We start from the raw sequence: 19411 nt of genomic DNA on the forward strand, positions 1-19411 counted from the left end.
AGGTATGCAGGTTTTCGCACGATGTTTTTCCTTCATCGTTTGAGACACTTGATATTTAAAATGCACATAACTGAATAGTTAGAGGTGCATGTCCCTGACCTTATTTGAATTTACGCCCTCCGAGTCGTAGGCAGAGTTCATATCCAATGGGCTATAACGGCTCTACATACTAAAATATTACGCCGGCTGTAAATTAAACTAATTTTCCAGTTTCCGTAATAAATACTTGAACCTGTAAACCATATAATTACTAAGGACTATCAACAACCCTCTCAAAATTCCAAAGGCAATCAGTCTCCAACGGTACGTGAATCCATAATGGTACAATGTAAGCTTATGGTCAAAATGCTTCAGTTGTAACAACTCTACAGCTTTACTCAAACGACAGACGCTATTTTCGTGAATTCCTTTTGAAATTTCATAAAATTTTACACGGATTTTCTATTCAAACACATAAAGTCCGCTTTTAGCGGATTTTATTACATCCATTTGTAGAATCTAGAGCGGTGAAATACAATACCTATTAACACGGAAGCGCGCTCAGAACATTAGGTATAATGAGCTTCATAACGCACTTTACAGCTTTATAGTGAAATGCGGATAACTTGTATTTTATTTTCTCGTATTATTACTGTTCGTTCTGTATTTTTATTAATCTATACTTCTATACTAATATATACTTAAAGCTGAAGCTGTACTTGATTGAACGCGCTAATCTCGGGAACTACTGGCCCGAATTGAAAAATTCTTTCAGTATTAGATAGCCCATTTATCGAGGAAGGCTATAGGCTATATATTATCCCCGTGTTCTTACGGTAACGAGAACCACGTGGCTGAAACCGCGTGGCGTCAGCTAGTTAATATAATTTGGCCGCTGATTTATTATTCACCACCTAGGTTGTTTTTGAACAATCTTAATTCTATTATTAGTCTATGTTAGTTAAAATCGAAGTTTGAAAACATTCATTGATTATTTTATTGTAATAATTGACGTACCGGATAGCCCATCTGATGGTAAGTAGAAACACATCGCCTATAAACTGCAACTGACATAGAGTAATTAACCCTGGAGTTGCATCGCACCCAAATTTACCATCAAAATTCTGTAGTTTTTTTGAGAGTGACAAGGTAAACTCACGCTTAGAAAATATTTAATACCAATAAATGTATTTTGTGTCCTTGTACTCTACACACAACTATCAATTTTAATCGCAATATACATACGTGCCATTTTCACACATTTTAAACAAATAGAACAAACACATTCCTTAGTCTCGTTAGACAGAATATTCGATTATTTACTGTTACCGCTGAAGAAGCGATTTTTTTCATAAGTTAATATTTTAGTAAACTATAAGTTTTTGACCGTTTTTTGAACCATTCAACTACACAAACTTTTTAGGGAGCTTTTTACACGACGAAAACGTAACGTTAATTTTATAGAAACAGGTTTTATAAACGCGTTAGTTCGTTGATCTTTACATATCTTGACAGAGGGGTAGCGTCTAAAAAAACAAGTCAGTAAAAAATTTTGTATTAAATTTCAATTAAATAAAGTTGTTTCGATTTTGAACTATTCTAAAAAAAAATATATGTTTTTTTGTATAATAATAATTGTACTTACCTGAAAATATAGGACAATCCTACACATAGCAGTCCCAAAGAACCAAGTTTCAGTTACATCCCAAAGCACAGTGGGAGGCAAACATATTAAAATGACCATAAAATCTGCAACTGCAAGATTTACTATGAAATAGTTGGTCACAGTTCTCATGGAATGATTTCTATAAACTGCAATGCAAACCAACGCATTTCCAATTAATCCGATTACAAAAACAATTGCATGTGTTGCAATAAGCACCCATTCATATGGTTGTGGATAGATATAATCATTTAACATTTGAAAATATTCTTCTTCGGTCATATTGCAATAATCCGGGTCACCCACACAAGATTCGTCAGTGAAATTGTAAGGGTCAAAAAATTCCGTGACTCCATTTTCATCAATTTCATTTGATCTGTTAGCTACAACTTTGTCTTTATCTTCCAAAACTTTTATCGAATTTCTGTCTTCTGTTACATTGGAAATCATGCTTTTCTGTTTATGACTCTGCGTTGGAATGTCATCTTCAGTTGCATTTACAGTGTTTCTTTTATCTCTAGAATGTATTTTATACAAGTTTGTTAAACTTTCATCATTACTTACATCTAATAAGTACTTGGTATCAAATATACTCTCATTTAAAATGTATTCGTTCAAATTTGTTATCATATTTACATTTTCTTTGGCATTTACAAAAACAATAAAAATAGAAATTGCCGTCAAAATGATCTTAAGTGTCATGGTGCTAGATTTTTTTGATCATTAAGTATGAATGTATCACATTTTTGAATCCTCCCCCGTTTTGCTGCTGTTGCAATCTGTAAAAAAGGAAACTCAGCGTTAAAAAATAGCTTTGAAACTTTTAATGCCTGTAAAATGCTGCAAACATGCACAATGTTTAAAAAGATTAGAGGATTACAGTCCAATGCGTTTGAAAATCTTTAGCGCGGAATGGCTTAAAACTTTCGTTAACTTTTAAACTTCGGGACTTTGGGGAAAGAAAAGTGTCAGCACAATCTGGTCTAACAAATTAGGATAAAGTTGTTAAAGGAAAATGAGCTTGGGAAAATTTAATGGGATGTAAGTAGGGGATCTGAGTAATAATATCAAACGATTATTGTAGATATAAAAGATTACGTAGATATGAGACAAACATCTGACCGTTCATTGGTCCATATCTACAAAATCACTATACACATAGTTGATTAAATACAATACGCAATTCGATTATCGTACAATTTTAATTTTCTCTTAGAGGTGTTGTTTCTTTTCAATCTCTACTTCGCCGCATGATGAGTTTATGATTAAGTTCGCTTGATGAGTTTGAAAATTGCTTGGAAGCTCCCGATTTTCTCTCATTTATAAAATGAGAATATCGGTAGCTTGTATTATATTTTAACAGAATATAGAGAATATTTTTACCAACAATATTTCACAACAATAGTAAAACTAGCTAGAACAACAAAATTATACAATTAATGCTAAATTATAGTATGAAATTTTTTAACTTTCTGGATTTTATGTTAGGTAGTTATGATTTGTTCTAAATACAATGTAATTATCATAAAGTGTATTTTATAAAACTGTCAGTTTATGTTTACACTACAAAGTAAACAATGTCCCATTAAATATTTATAATCTAATAAATTCCGAGGCGACACTAAATCAGTTTAGTATTAACAAGAAGTTATCCGTAATTTCATCTTAGGAAGCCTTACAAATTTGTGTTTGAAGTTTCATGAAAAAGAGAGTAGGAAATAATAAATAAATTTTATATTAAGGAACTATACTATCCATTTTCAAATGTTTACAAATTTCAATTTTATAGTTATGTAGAACGTTTAAAAACGAATGTGTCATAGATTCATCTATAGTAATATGGCTGGTGGGAGGCTTTGGCGGCTGGTGGGAGGCTTTGGACGTGGCTAGTTACCACCCAACCGACGAAGACGTACCGCCAAGCGATTTAGTGTTCCGGTACGATGTCGTGTAGAAACCGAATGGAGTGTGGATTTTCATCCTCATCCTAACAAGTTAGCCCGCTTCCATCTTAGATTACATCATCGCTTACCATCAGGTGAGATTGTAGTCAAGGGCTAACTTGTAAAGAATAAAAAAAAAATAAAAATCTATACTAATATTATAAAGAGGTAAAGTTTGTGAGGTTGTAAAGGGCCATCTATGATGGCCAAGGCCAAGATATTCTTGTAGATAAAATATACTGAAGAGTATACACGATCTACTTTATTTACCGATTTTTAACAATACCCGTATAGTCTTATTTTGAGTCCATAAGTCTACTAGTTTAGTGTATTATAGTAGTATGTAGTAGTAACTCTTGTCTAGACGTCTAGTTCAAAGGTGTAATATAACGTTGGAGGTCACTCTTCAATATAATATATTCTGCGTGAGTAATAAAGCACACGCCTCGCTATTTGTGTAAAACAAAATAGTGCGGCCCTTTACTGAATATCTGTCGATAAAATATTGCAAGGCATGGCGGAATTTAAAAAAGTCTGAAATGATTTATATCTGTACAAAATATATTCTAAGTGACTATATATGCATTATAATAATTTCACTTTTCCGGTTACCGGACAAGTAGTTTCAGCCAAAATTGATGTAACCATTTAGTAAAAATAAAATTAAAAAAAGAACTAACAATTCAAGTCCTTTGTAAAGTATATACCTATTACTCGGCAAGTAGTTTCAACCAAAATTGATGTAACCATTTAGTAAAAATAAAATTAAAAAAAACTAACAATTCAAGTTTTTTGTAAAATATATACTACTAATACCTACTGAAACGACTATAACGATCACTATTAGAATTTTATGATAATAATTAAACGGATTCGACGTCGTAACGTGCTCTCTTAGATACGTGTACCACCACCAACTTTACAACTCTGGTCTGAGGTCTTTTGAGAAACTTTTGGAAAAAAGAGAAGCTCGAAACTTCATTGCCCAAAGATTCAAACCTAGGATTTCGGGATCAGAATTCGAAGCAGCAGATGATCAGACCTGATTATTTGATTCTAGCGGACGCCCGCCCGTAGACCTCCTTAATCCGGACTTGTCGCAAAATCCATTCTAAACCAGATGTCTGCTAACTATGAACTACGTCTCTACCTAATTCCAACTTTGTACATCAAGCGGCTTTCGAGATATCGTGATTTCCAAGTTCGTACATCAAGTACAAGCTTCCGAGATATCGTGATGTTACCTTTCGCTTAAAATATATTTAGATTAATTTACAACTTGACATCAAACTTAGGAAATGGGTCCAGTACCAGAAAGATATGCAGACTTTATCTACTCTCGACTCTAGACTCCTTTTGAGTTGCGAATCCTAAAAAGTTAGTTATGTATGTTAAATTTTAAATTTAGCGTTGCCTTCAAAATATGTTAAGAACGTGACTTGGTTTTATATTCAAGAAAGCTCCGCGGATTTAGCAATTGCATTCAACACGGAGCTTTTGAAAATGTAACTACACATTCGTAAAGCGTACCAGGAATTAGGTAACTAAAGTTTTTAGGTTACAGTGGGAATTAGTTGCGAACTTGCCTCTGTTCACGGCTTAAATTCTGAGCTGAACCGTTATTATAAGCGGAATACTAAGGTAACATTGCTGAGTGCATTTGCATAACTCTGTAGTCTTTACACTAAAATCAGAGGTATTTGATCATAGGACCAGTTGTCAAATTTTGTATTTTAATGTTATATTATACTAGCGGACGTGACTTTGTCCACATGAAACTTGATGTAAACTTTCAACTACCCCTACCCCTGAAATTTTTTTCTGTATAAGAACCTTCTCCTGACGATAACGAACACATAAAAAAAATAGTGAAATCGGTCCAGCCGTTCAAGCGTGGTGGCGCGATTAAGGGATATATGGATTTATTTTTAAACATATAGATAGATATGGCTTTTTTATATTATTTTTTTTATTTTGTCGCTTAATTTTGTGTTAATAATAATTAGTTTTACTTTACTCATATCATGTAATATACTTATTACTATAATAATTAGTTTTAGTTATGTCGCTATGTGACTACGCATTTCCGTGGTGTCACCTGGATCAAAGTCTTCAGCTGAAGCTCAGCGCTATGAGTCCTGCTTAGTACATGAAGCACAATGCTGAGCTGGATCCTTTTTCAAGGTTGTGCCAAATATAAAATTAAGTTGTTAAGTAATTATGATATTAAGTTGTTAAGTATGGTACAATTTATGGGATAAATGTTTTTTCTTTCTTTCTTCTTTCACGAAAACATAATAAATATATACAACATCTTATTACTCTGATTAATGTGACCGCAGTCCTCATTTCCTTATAACACCCAAGGACGTTTTTCTGAGAAATGCGTAGTTATTTTGAACCCACAAAAAATATGCCAAGAAATAAATGCAACAAATTTGTCAGGTAAATTTCTACCCAATTATTTTACCTCGCAGACGTTTGTGTAAGAAATGTTAGGGTCTTGTCGTAACAAACCCTTATAGACCGAGAGCTTGTGACAACCAGTTCTTGGTGGTTGGTTTAAAAGCTAATACTTTTTCATTTATTAGACAACTTTAAATTTATGTCATCTTGTGTTGAATTGAATGTGTGAAATCAGCCGATTGATTTAATGATACTTTGTTATTTTTGTCATGTTGTAAGACTTAGACTTCTTAATTCGGCCCTGTCGTAAAATCCTTACTAAGCGGTCTACTAACTACTATCTGCCAAATTTCATCTTTCTACATAAAGCGGTCTTCGAGATTTCACGATGAGTGATGTTTCGCTTTTATATATTTAGATTGCTCTGCGCTTGACTACAATCATACCTGATGGAAGGCAATGATAAGATGCACGCTTGCCTAGAAGATGTCTATTCACTTTTACCGTGAAGGAGCTCAAATTATACGTGTCAGTGAACGCAGACGCCGGAAGGGCATTTTTAGATCTTAGCAGTCCTTATTCGTTATCAACCCATATTCGGCTTACTGCTGAGCTCGAATCTCCTTTCAGAATTAGAGTGGTTAGGCCAACGGTCCACCACGCTGGCCCAATGCGGATTGGCAGACTTCACAGCCATAGAGCATTAAGAAAATTCTCTGGTATGCAGGTTTCCTCACGATGTTTTCCTTCACCGTTTGAGACGTGATATTTCTTAAAATGCACACAGAAAATTTTGAGGTGCATGCCCCGGACCGGATTCGAACCCACACCCTCCGGAATCGGAGGCAGAAATCATATCCACTGGGCTATCACAGCTCGCAGTTCTAATTAGGATTGCAGAGTTCTTATTAGATTAAGAATATCATCAATTGTATAGTTCTGCAAGTGGTCGCTAAGGGATATTAGTGGGTAGTAATCACAGATCTAATCTATCCCACAGGAAATCCGGGATCTTTAGCGGAAATTTTCTCCGTCAAACAAAAAGAAAGGTAAGCCAAGATAAATGCTGCTATAAGGTAAGAGAATTAAATTTATATATTATATTTAAGTGTCATGTGGATTATATTTTAAAGAACATTGTATATTTATATTTAGAGCCTCAATAGCTCAGCGGTAAAACGAAAGAATTTATTTCCGAGGGGTGGTGGTTCGATATCCACCCCGCTGGACTGAATTATTGGAACCCCGCCTCGTTGGACTTGGTCATATTTAAAAAATATATGGCAAACATTCTTTAAAAAAATTGCCCTTTTGGTCCAGTGATTATTCATATGGCTGTAGTTTCCCTTTCTTCCAACATACTTTCAGAAAAATCCCAAAGTGAGGAAGCCCAGAGTGGGGAAATTGATATTATTATATCAACGTGCCTCGAATGTAAAATAAACCGTTGGTTCCGGTCATTCTCATTAACATAAAGTTCGGCCGCTCAGAGGTTTGACAGGTTGTGATCGAATGTGCGAAGTAACTTCAAACTGGCGTACAAGGTTGGTGAACTGCGCAGTTTCAGGGTCTACCAACTGTTTTTCTTTGTAGTGATGAGACAATAAACGAGGCAATTGTAATTTGAATATGTTTGTCCTGGAGAGCCGTGATAGCAGTGGATATCTCTGCCACCAATTTCGGAGGGCATGGGTTCGAATCCAGTTCGGGGCATGCACCTCCAACTTTTCACGTGTCTCAAACGGTGAAGGAAAAACATTGTGAGGAAACCTGCATATCATTTTCTTAATTTTCTGCGTGTGTTAAGTCAGCCAATTCGCATTGGGCCAGTGTGGGCTAAGGAGACTCGAGCTCAGCAGTGAGCCGAATATAGGTTGATCGTTTATCCCATTCGATCACGACCTGTCAGAAAAGTAATCTCTGAACGGCCAGACTTTGGTGACTGTAAAACAGTTTTATATTATCATCCCAATCCCGCCAACCCACAGTGTAACAAATTAGTGGGCTGATAATAATGATAAATGTATATTTTAATCTGACACGTAATAATTTGTTCTGTATATGTAATTATATTGTAAAACAACACTATAAAGCTTTACCAAGTATTTATAGTTAAACAACCCCTATTCGGCTCACTGTTGAACACGAGTCTCCTCTCAGAATGAGGGGGTTAAGTCAATAGTCCACCACGCTGGCCCAATGCGGATTGGCAGACTTCACACACGCAGATAATTAAGAAAATTCTCTGGTATGCAGGTTTCCTCACGATGTTTTCCTTCACCGATTGAGACACGGGATATTTAATTTCTTAAAATGCACACAACTGAAAAGTTGGAGGTGCATGCCCCGGACCGGATTCGAACCCAGACCCTCCGGAATCGGAGGCAGAGGTCATATCTACTGGGCTATCATAGCTCTTAATATAGTATATCTATTGTTTAATATTTAGAAAATGTAAATTTATTTTCCGGAGTCAGGTAAAGGGAGCATGGCCTATGCTTGTGTGGGCTCTACCCAAAGGCCTAGCCTAGTGCATCTGATAATGATGATGATCATGATGACGAAACTTTCTGCTTTAGTGGTCCAGTGATAAGCCTGTGCGGCTATTAATAACAACATTCCAAATTCGAGTTTTGTGTCGGCTTATAAGATACTATTTTGTCTTCATTTCACAAGAAATGTTAAGTAGCAGCCTGATTAGAAAGTTGGTCATGACTAATTCTAACCCCTTACATTAATTAGGTCGGTTGTGGGTTAACCCAAAACAGACCTGTCAAGCAATGGAGCAGCTAATGTATCCTATCATCTTTAACAGCCGGTGGACGGCCTCTGCTGGACATAGACCTCTAGCATAGACTTTCAAACACCACGGTCTTGAGCCACCAGCATCCAGCGGCTCCCTGCAACCCGCTTGATGTCCTCGGTCCACTTAGTGGAGGGTGGACCAACATTGCGCTTTCCTGTGCGGGGTCCTCCAGCACCTTGGAACTCGCTTCAGCTTCGCGACCCGCTAAGCTATGTTAGTGACTTTGGTTCTTCTGCATAATATGCACATGCGTCCCTTAGTGATTGATAATTATAAAGGCGAAAGTTTGTGTGTAAGTGTGAAAGTGTGTAAGTGTGTAAGTATGTTTGTTCCTCTTTTACGCAGCGGCTATTGAAGCGATTTGGTTTAAATTTGGAATGGAAATAGATTTTACTCTGGATTAACACATAGGCCTTTTCACCCCGGAAAAATCCATGGTTCCCGGGGGATTTGTGAAAAACTGAATTCGTGAAAAAGTGAATATTTGTACGTAATAAAGTGTCAATTCAATTATTTTGCATTTCAAGGACCATAATAACACAAATTATAATTAACAGCTGTCATGTCATTTTAGAAACTTCATCTGTTTTTTTTTTTGATAATCGTAAAGTAATGATCAGTAAAGGAAATATTTTAATTGTCATAGCTAACATCGTTTTCTCAATACACTTGGTAACGTCTTATAGATAATATCTAGAGCAAAATAAAACAGAGCTACCCAGTTTGAGTAATTGCTTCAACTTATGCTAACTTAATAATGTAGCGCGCTCTTAAAGTTGCAAATTTATTAGATACAACGCATTCAAAGTTGCTTTCCCAACTGAGTTTTATATAGATTTTATTTCGCATAAGATATTCTCAGAATCAACGAAGTCCATGATTTAATCTCTCATATTTTACCAGGATAATGTCTCGCTAGCATTTTTTATACATAATCGCACAATCGCTTATGCTCGTACTCTCTGATTGCGTTTCAATTTCAAGTTCGAGATTGAAAAAGTATATTAAAATATTTTTTTTTATTATATTACACTTTCTTTCTTATTTTTTATACCTAATATTACAGCTTCGCTTTGACTTATGTGAAGTACACATACGTCACAATCTCTACCCTACCCTAGCCTTACCTTATCCCTATCCTACCACTAACCTACCTCTGAATCCATTTGTTACAAAAAATTATGAAGAACCACTTAACCGATTTTGTGCAAACTTCACTCAAACCATCTACTAAATAGTCCGAACAAAGCTTAAATATTTGATTTGGATAGGTGAGCCCGTTCTTGAGTTATAAAATTACAACGAAAAGTGGCATTGATTTTTATTTATATAGATTAATTGTTTCTTTGTTTGTTCGTTCGTTCGTTTGCATTGAAGGCTTTGAAACTACTGAACCGATTTGAGAAATGATTATACTGTAGGGAAGCTACATTATTCCCGAGTGCTAAATGCTATATTTTATGCCCGTTTTCCTACGGGAACGGAAACTACGGGTGAATCCGCGTGGCATCTGCTAGTATTGTATAAAGTTATGTCATAACCTATGAAACGGAATATCTAAGTACCTACCTACATATTAATGTATGCACACCCTACCGAATATCTGAATATTTAGTCAAGAAGCTAAGGTTCCTTTTAGGTTCCTATTTACTATAACAACAAAACTAATATCTAACTCTATTTAAAATATTATCTTTCTTGTTAACTTAATGAACCAATCGCTCAATAAATTTGGGGCCTAATTCGAGAGGTTCAGGCTTAAATTTTTGTCCTTTGGAATATTATGGTAAATACTACTAGTTTGTAAACACTTACCTAATCAGTTTTGGGAACGCGATCGGGCCGTGCCAATACCTAAGGGCCTACGTAACAGTCTTAAAAGTTAAAAGAAACATTATGGTCGCAGACTTCAATAGGATCGCACTTTGGCATAGTCTACATAAAATATTATGTATTTATGCAACACTAACTATGATATTCATGATCATGAAGTCTAAACAGCAAATATCACCTACAACTTTACACATACTTCAAGATAGAAAAAATTAAAAAATCCGAAAAAATAATGTTAGTGACTTTATCTTCCACTTAGGTATACGTTTGATCCAATAATTATGAGTCATCTGTATTTATAAATATGTAGAATATAACATAAAACTGAAATTTTTTGAAAAATCCTCAAATGTCATGAAATTATTAATTACACTTTCGATCCTCAATATTCTCTTTCAACGCGCTTTCATTTGAGACCTCACTCGAGTAGTAGCACACATTCGGTTGTTCTTCCTTACTTTCAACACCCACAACTATTAACGGCTCAACCGATTTTCATCAAATATGTCTAAGAACACTCGCCCGTAAGTCGCCTTTGATACAAAAAAATTAAATTTAAATTGGGATCTACGATGCTACAGACAGACTGACAGACAGACATACAGACAGACAGACACGTCCAACTTATAACACCCCTCTTTTTGCGTCGGGGGTTAATAAAATAATAAGAAAACCAGTACTGTAAAACATTTCGTCTCAATATGTTTTAGGACAAGATAAAAATATACAATTCATATATATTTCGTAACATGTGGGTCATTTTATGTGTTAAAAGTTAAAACTTTGAGTTACGAACAAGCACAAAACTTTGTCTCTAATGGCTTTTCTTTGTATGTTTGTTTACGCAATTAAGTTTTTAGCCTCCACGAAAAGTTAGACAAAACTTTTAGAAAAACGGAACTCCGTTTAAATTGGTTGAACGTTTCTGTTTGATTTTCGTTATTATCCGACTGCGCTCGAAGGAGGGTTTTGTTTTTCGAGAGTATGTATTATGTATGTTTGTATGTATATTTCTAAAGAAGTTTAGGTTCTAGAGCCTTAACGGCTTACTGATTTATCTTTAGAGACGTTTTTTTATTTGTGAGAGACACACTCATTTACAACTGATTTATTCACTTAATCAATAAAAAATAAAAGTTACATTTCCATTAGGTACTTACTTACAAATCGACAGTATGACTTTTGAATTCTAGTGTATCCTTTATTATTCTATAGAAGTTAATATAGACCTTAATATACAATATGGTGTTCCCATGTGGCGAAAATCAGGTGATGATCAGGAGTCTGTCAGATGATGTCAAGAGGACAGCACTCTGTGAGGCAACGGGGGAGAATTTTACTTGTAGGAGTACATAACCTCAAAACTAGAGCCCTCATGAGCCCTGTACCCTCTAGATCAACGAAACAATTTATAAATAAAGATATTTTATAGTAAGATATTACAAAAATGCTTATACGTTTTAAGAAACTTTGTAAAAGAAAATTTTTCTTCTAAATATCCAAGCCAAGGATCTATTTATCCTTCGCCGCATCGATTCTCCCGAGAAGCCGATTTTATTTCGCAGTTTGCAAAGTAATTTTATCTCTCCTATTTGTCGAAAAATCCGTATAAAAACACTTCAAAGAGGTAATTTCATGATTCAGCTTGGTACACTTTTAATTAATTTGTTATTTCGTCCCTCTTTTGATGTTTTCGACCTCGGTGTAATAATTGCACCAATTTGAAATGTGTCCTAAGCCAACAGATTTATCCAAATTCTGTGACTTTTTTATATAATTAATTAAAAATAACGAGAATATAATAAACTAGCTGATACTCGCGACTTTATCCGCGTAAAATTAAGTTTTCCATTAATTAATAGTGGAGCCAAATCCATTCAATAGTTTTTGCGTGAAACAAATATTCATATCGTCCATAACAACATCATAAGCATTAGCTTTTCACAAATGTCGCGGGAATTGATTCTTGAGGGATAAAAGATGCCTATGTGTAACTCTAGGTAGGAGTAGAGTAGTGTAGGGGTAGGGGTAGGGTAGGGGTAGGGTTTTTTTTTATTTTTATTCTTTACATGTTAGCCCTTGACTACAATCTCACCTGATGGTAAGTGATGATGCAGTCTAAGATGGAAACGGGCTAACTTGTTAGGAGGAGGATGAAAATCCACACTCCTTTGGGTTTCTACACGACATCGTACCGGAATGCTAAATCGCTTGGCGGTACGTCTTTGTCGGTAGGGTCCCCGGCCCACCAGCCAGACCTAGACCAATTAAGAAAACCTCAATCGGCCCAGCCGGGGATCGAACCCAGGACCTTCATCTTGTAAATCCACCGCGCATACCGCTGCGCCACGGAGGTCGTCAAAAAGTAAAGTCAAAGGAGGGTGGGGGTAGGGTAGTGGTAGGGTAGGGTAGGAGTAGGGTGGGGTAGGGAAGGGTAGGGGTAGGAGTAGGGTAGTGTATGGTAGGGATAGTGAAGAAGTGCATACAAGACAAAGCGAAGCTTCACCGGGTCCGCTAGTATACGTATAGGTATACTGTGACTACTAACAGCATTATTTCCGAAGCTAATCTGGAATTTTATAAACATTTTATTATACTGAATATTTTAATTCTTAAGATCCGCAGAGATAGGTATGGGCGATGAAAAACTTTTCCTTTTTTGTGTATATTTATATATCGGGGTTGTTGGAAATTGCTTGCAAGGCTTGTGCAATCTACAAGTCTAGTCATCTAAGGAGAATGAAAGAAAAACGAGGTATAGGTACAATTTGTGAAGCGACTCTAACTTTTTATCTACTTCAGGAATTCTTTAGTGGGTAAAAGCTTGTATTTTATAATATTTTTGCTTTGAAGATGTCAACACGTTAGTTATAAATATAGAAAAAGTATATATAGTTAAGAAGGTTAAGTTTGCAAATCTAGAGAAACTTTGTATAATTTCACAAAATTGTGAAGTTATGAATGGTTGAATTCCATTGAACAGGAAACAACTAGAAAACTGTTTAAGAAGACATTGTTATGTCAAATAGGCTCTAAGCCAACATTCGCACAAGCGTTTTTTAAAGGGCGTTAAAAAAGCGTTCAAATATATTATGCAGTTAAATGACGGTCTATTTCCAAAATTGAAAATGCAACACAGCTCGAAAAAAAGCGTCGCGTTTTTAAAACGCTGACGTGTGAATTTATATATTTATATATACGTTCACACGTCAGCGTTTAGCGTCGAATTTAGAACTTCCTCCTTTTTTTTCGATTAAAACATATACATGTCTAATGTAGATGAAAATCCTATAAACGGTTATTTTTACTGATATTACATATCCACTGATTCGAATTTGAAAAAATCTTGTTTCGGACACTTCATTTTTCCAGAAAGGCTATAGAGTAATTTCATCACGCTACAACCAATATAATCGGAGCAGCAATGAAATATTTGGCAAAATGGGAAAACCTTTTTTGTTGAATTGTTTTATTTTAAAGTTTATATTCATTTGTGGAAAATATTTATCCTGCAATTTTGATGACGGCCATATCGGATTTGCATATGTTTATTTACTTTGCTCAATCATGGTTGTATTTTTTACAAATATACTGATTGAATGTCGTGATAGACATCGTCATGGATCGACGGATATAATGTGGCTCCGTAGCTTTTGCTAGTTACCACCCTACTCGCAAATACGTACTGCCAAGCGATTTAGCGCTCCGGTTCAATGTCGTCTAGAAACCACAAGGGGTGTGGATTTTCATCCTGCTCCTAACAAGTTAGCCCGCTTCCATCTTTTGCATCATTACTTACCATCAGGCGAGATTGTAGTCAAGGGTTAACTTGTAAAGAATAAAAAAAAATATATATTGATGATCTTTTTAATTAGATTCCTGCGAGAACATTATGTCTAAATAAACACCCATACAGCAGTAAAACTGTCTGTTGTTGTTAGATTACGTACTTAAAGGGATATAAACGCAAGGGTTGTTACGTTTACGACGGGCCATAACTTTTGTAATTAAATTGCAGTTTGCAAACATTGGATCGTTTTATGATTACAATTTTTCGGTTATCGTAACGATCTGTAATGACTTACGATGCTACTAGGGCGGGCGAAAGTGGATTTTGCTGAGGAAATGTCTCACATTCATTCTGTTTTTCTTTTTTTTGGAAAAATCGTTTAGAACTATTTTATGTAGATGCACATCTTCACTGAAGGACACGAAGGATTTTATATTATTTAAGATGGAAATCACATGGAAATTAAACATGAAAAGAATAAATGCAAGCCGACGCTAACTTGAGTAAAAATAAGAAAAAAAAAAACAGAAGTACTAGTTGACCTGAATATTACGACTAGAATACGATAGCAGCAGTTGATTTTATGAAGAACTAGCTGACGCTGCGCGGTTTTATCCACGTGGTTAGGGTCTATAGCCTTCCTGGATAAATTGGCTATCTAACACTGAAAGAATTTTGAAATCAGACCTGTGACTTCTGAGATTAGCGCGTTCAAGCAAACAAACAAACTCTTCAGCTTTATACTATTAGTATAGATAACATTAATGCTAAATAGTAATGCAGTATTTAATGCTCAACTTTTACAGTTATGTGGTTTATGTAGTAGATATACTATTCAAGTTCTTTTATTTCCATTTAATTCTTCGAGTTTTTCCTTCTTAACTACACGCATTATCATATAAAAGGCGATGAAATCTGAATTGTGCTATAAGCTTTTGTTAGATTAGCAAATGCTTTTCTAAAACAGCTTCTATTTAACATTTTTATATCATTAACCCTTACTTTAACACGCGTATCTGTGTTAAAGGTTAGTACGGATATTCGTAAAAGAACACATGAAATATTTTTTATTGAATTTATTTAATTTTACAGACTACAATTTTAGGTACTTGTTCGCATAATTTTTTTACTCTTAGATTTTTTTACACTAGGAAAATTATTTACAACTCTTTAGGAAAAAATTATGATCGTAAATGCCCACATGGTCAGCCCTCCTTCTTTATAGGAAAATTGAGGAAAAACTTTACAGAGTTTTTCCTCATAGGAAGGCAGGACATAGAGTATAGACCCTTTGCGGTCTTTTACTGCGGGTTGGCAGTCGTATGGTAGGGTAGGGTAGGGTAAGCTTATTTATGAACTTTATCAAATGTTAATGATAATGATGACCAGGGTCGACCAACGTGTAACACCACCAACGTCCTAACTCCAGGTTGAGAATTTTTACTGAAAATTACTTATACGAAAGAAAAACTTAGTAATTAAATGCTCAGTAAGGAAATATTGTTATATAATTACTTATACATTAAAGAAAATAACGATGTCACGAAATTTTATGCAAGTTTATATTATCAAGAGCCTCACACATACGTTCTTGAAACATTAATTCAGTGACTAGGGTAAGGTAGTATGAAATCCTATAAAATTGTGTTGGCATAGCTGTTCAATCCACTTTACGATCACGATGTCACGAATTAAAGGCAGCGTTTGATGTTAGAAGCGCGACGCTTAAATCAAAATTCATTTATTTCAAGTAGGCTTAGTTTACAAGCACTTTTGAAAAGTGAAGTGAGACGTCAAGTCTTTAAAATATTTAAAGACAAATAGTCAAATATTGTTATTAAGCCATGACAGTCCAGTGCGTTCCGGAGGGCGTAATTTCGGATCCGGTCCGCGGCATGCACCTCCAACTTTTCAGTTGTGTGCATTTTAAGAAATTAAATATCACGTGTCTCAAACGGTCAAGGAAAACATCGTGAGGAAACCTGCACACCAGAGAATTGTCTTAATTCTCTGCATGTGTGAAGTCTGCCAATCCGCATTGGGCCCGCATAGTGGACTATTGGCCTAACCCCTCTCATTCTGAGAGGAGACTCGAGCTTAGCAGTGAGTCGGGTTGACAATGATGATGATGATGATGATGAGTCAAATGTTAAATTAATATTTAACATTTGACTCATCATCAAAAAAATTATTATTGCACTCAAAGCTTAAAAGACTTTACCACCGGTTCGGAAGGCAGATTCTGCTGAGAAGAGATGAAACTCTCAAGAAACTCAACAGTTGCTATTTTTTAAAAAACATACATTATAATAGTCTAGAGTAGAGTAGGATATTAGGTTTTTAAAATAAATTTTAAAATATTTGTTTATCAAAACGATTTTTTATTCGATTTTCATGTAACTTATAAAATTGTATTTGCACTAATTATACTCATGGTAAAAAAGTGCTAGGTATAAAAACTTATAGTTACCCCTAATAGTATAGGTAATAGTGTGTTTGATATAATATAAAATTTGGCACGTATTATTTTTTATTTTCTACAATTTAGTCAAATCATCCATTCTCAAGTTTATTAAAACACTACAACTACGCAATTTTTTTCTTTCTTTCTTTCAATACGAGTGTCAAATAATTAGTTTTGGAGAAATATAATAAGAAGAAACGTATTTAGTTCTTTCTATGGAAATTTATTTAATTAATTTCAACTTTGCAAATAAAATGTATACGTAATTATGTTTTGGAACTTTACCCTGAAATGTAATTAATTAGTCTCACTTTTACTTTGGGGACCAGAGAATAAAGTTAAGCGAACCGTGAAAATTACAGTTTTCTGTAATAGGTATTGGGGATATTTTCCAAAAAATGTTAAAATAAAATACGCGCTTCAGAAAGACCAATTTTTGAATTACGAGTATGAATGACATGATACTATTTCAATATATGTGTATAGTCTATAGTAATATCATAAATGCGAAAGTAAGTCTGTCTGTCTGTCTATCTGCCTGTCTATCTATTAGGTACCTTTTCATGGCTAAACGGCTGAAACGATCAAGATGAATTTTGGTATAATGGTAAATGGGATTTTGGCGCAAAACATATGATACTTTTTGACCCTAAAATAAAAATAAAAAGGGGTGAAATAGGGTTGAAAGTGTGTATGGAATGTCCTTCATTTTTAAAGTTACAGTTTCAAAAAATTGTCCATAAATAATGAACAAAAATACGAAATATAAAGTGAATCAAGAATTTTTAAAATTCAACCCCAAAAGTGGTTGCAATTTTATATTGAGAAGTCGCGGGCGTCTGCTAGTACATTGTATGATTTTAAAAGCTACGAAGGTTATGAAATTAAAAGAAAAAGCAGACCGCTCGCGGTTTTACCCGGGAAGTTCCCGTCCCCGTAAGAATACGATTAAATGAAAGTCTCTGTTACCTGTAAATGTCAATGTAGCTTTCCACTGATGAAAGAATTTTGATAATTGGCCCAGTAGTTCCTTTTTTACGTAGGGAAATCCTCATGGACGCCTTCTTGCCACGGGGAGGCAAGAAGGTTATGTTGGATTTAAACCGACTAAACCATAAGGTGTTTCGACTCGGCGCCTGATGACTAGGCTTCGTCGATTGAGGTTTTTTTAATTGATTCAGGTCTGGCAGGTGGGAGGCTTCAGCCATGGCTATTTACTACCCTACCGACAAAGACGTACCGCCAAAGCGATTCAGCGTTCCGGTACGATGTCGTGTAGAACCCGAGAGGGGTGTGGATTTTCGTCCTCCTTCTACCAAGTTAGCCATCATCATCATTATCACTTACCATCAGATGAGATTGTAGTCAAAGGCTAACTTGCATGTGGAAGAATATAAAAAAAATATATAAATTTTAAAATTATGCGGTTTCACATTTAAATAAAACATCAAACGGTATAATACCTCGGGTGGGAATAAAATTTTTCATACGAAACAATTTGCAGAATAAACTTTTGTCGGCGCAATTTCTGAAATGACCGCTCGTTTGAAGGTAAGCGACAGAACGACATAAAAAAACTCATTTCTGAGTTATCTCATTTGTATTTCCTTTTCTCAATGCTCATATAACCTAGAAACTCGTACGTAGTTTTCTTATTTTTTTAGACACGTGGCTAGTATCTGGAATTCCCTCCCAAAGTTTATGTTTCCTATTTTTTTATATCCTACTAATATTATAAGCGCGAAAGTTTGTATGGATGTATGTATGTTACTCTTTAATTACGCCATTTTTATTATCAATTATTTGGAGGCAGGAATAGGTTATTTGGGGGAATACTTCCCCGGACGAGCTCTGTCACAAACAAGCTCTACTAAATCACTACATTATAAGTGTTACAAAAAAAAATAATAAATAAATTACAACCGACTTCAAAAACATAAAAAGCACCAACTAAACTAAAAAGCGAAAAATTACATCATATTACGTTCTACTTGCTGATAACTTTAAAGGCGGTGCTAACCCGGTGTTGTATTAAATCAAGCCATGTAAGAATATCTTAAGAGATTACATAGAAAGGTTTTTCAGACAGAATTATTCATTGTTGCTTTTCAGAAAAGATTTAAAATAATACAAAACCGTATAATAATAGTACACTCCCGACAGTTTAAATTCTAAAATAGGTTAAAACTTGGTAAAAAAGCATGGATAAAAAAATCTAGTTCTTATAAACAATGGGCGGTGGACATGTACAATGGTTATTATGACAGATGGTATTATTCAATTGATACCCTTGCCCATAATGTATCATCTATGCCCTTGCCACATTATGTGTATTACGTATTTCGAATAAGTAATTATTTTAATTTAACAAATAAAATTCGTACCTGTTAAAATTTACGTCACGTTTATTCATATATTTTAAAAGGAACTTTTTGAATATCGAATTACTCCACAAAAATTGAAATAAATGAAAAAAAATCGAATTACTGCATAATTTCAGATTTATGTCCACTTCATTAAGTAAAGG

At 34.8% G+C, this 19411-nt stretch overlaps 1 protein-coding gene across 1 annotated transcript in view; it reads right to left on the reverse strand.

Moving 5' to 3' along the window:
* LOC112054783 (orexin/Hypocretin receptor type 1) overlaps positions 1-19411 on the reverse strand; it is a 123693-nt gene that overhangs the window by 49350 nt on the left and 54932 nt on the right. Inside the window, exon 2 of the mRNA XM_052887228.1 lies at positions 1625-2421. Within this exon, the coding sequence (XP_052743188.1) occupies positions 1625-2344 (720 nt within the window). The 5' untranslated portion in view covers positions 2345-2421. The remainder of the gene's footprint in view (positions 1-1624; positions 2422-19411) is intronic.

The sequence above is a fragment of the Bicyclus anynana genome, chromosome 2 (assembly GCF_947172395.1).
Source record: "Bicyclus anynana chromosome 2, ilBicAnyn1.1, whole genome shotgun sequence".
NCBI classification, from domain to species: Eukaryota; Metazoa; Arthropoda; class Insecta; order Lepidoptera; family Nymphalidae; genus Bicyclus; species Bicyclus anynana.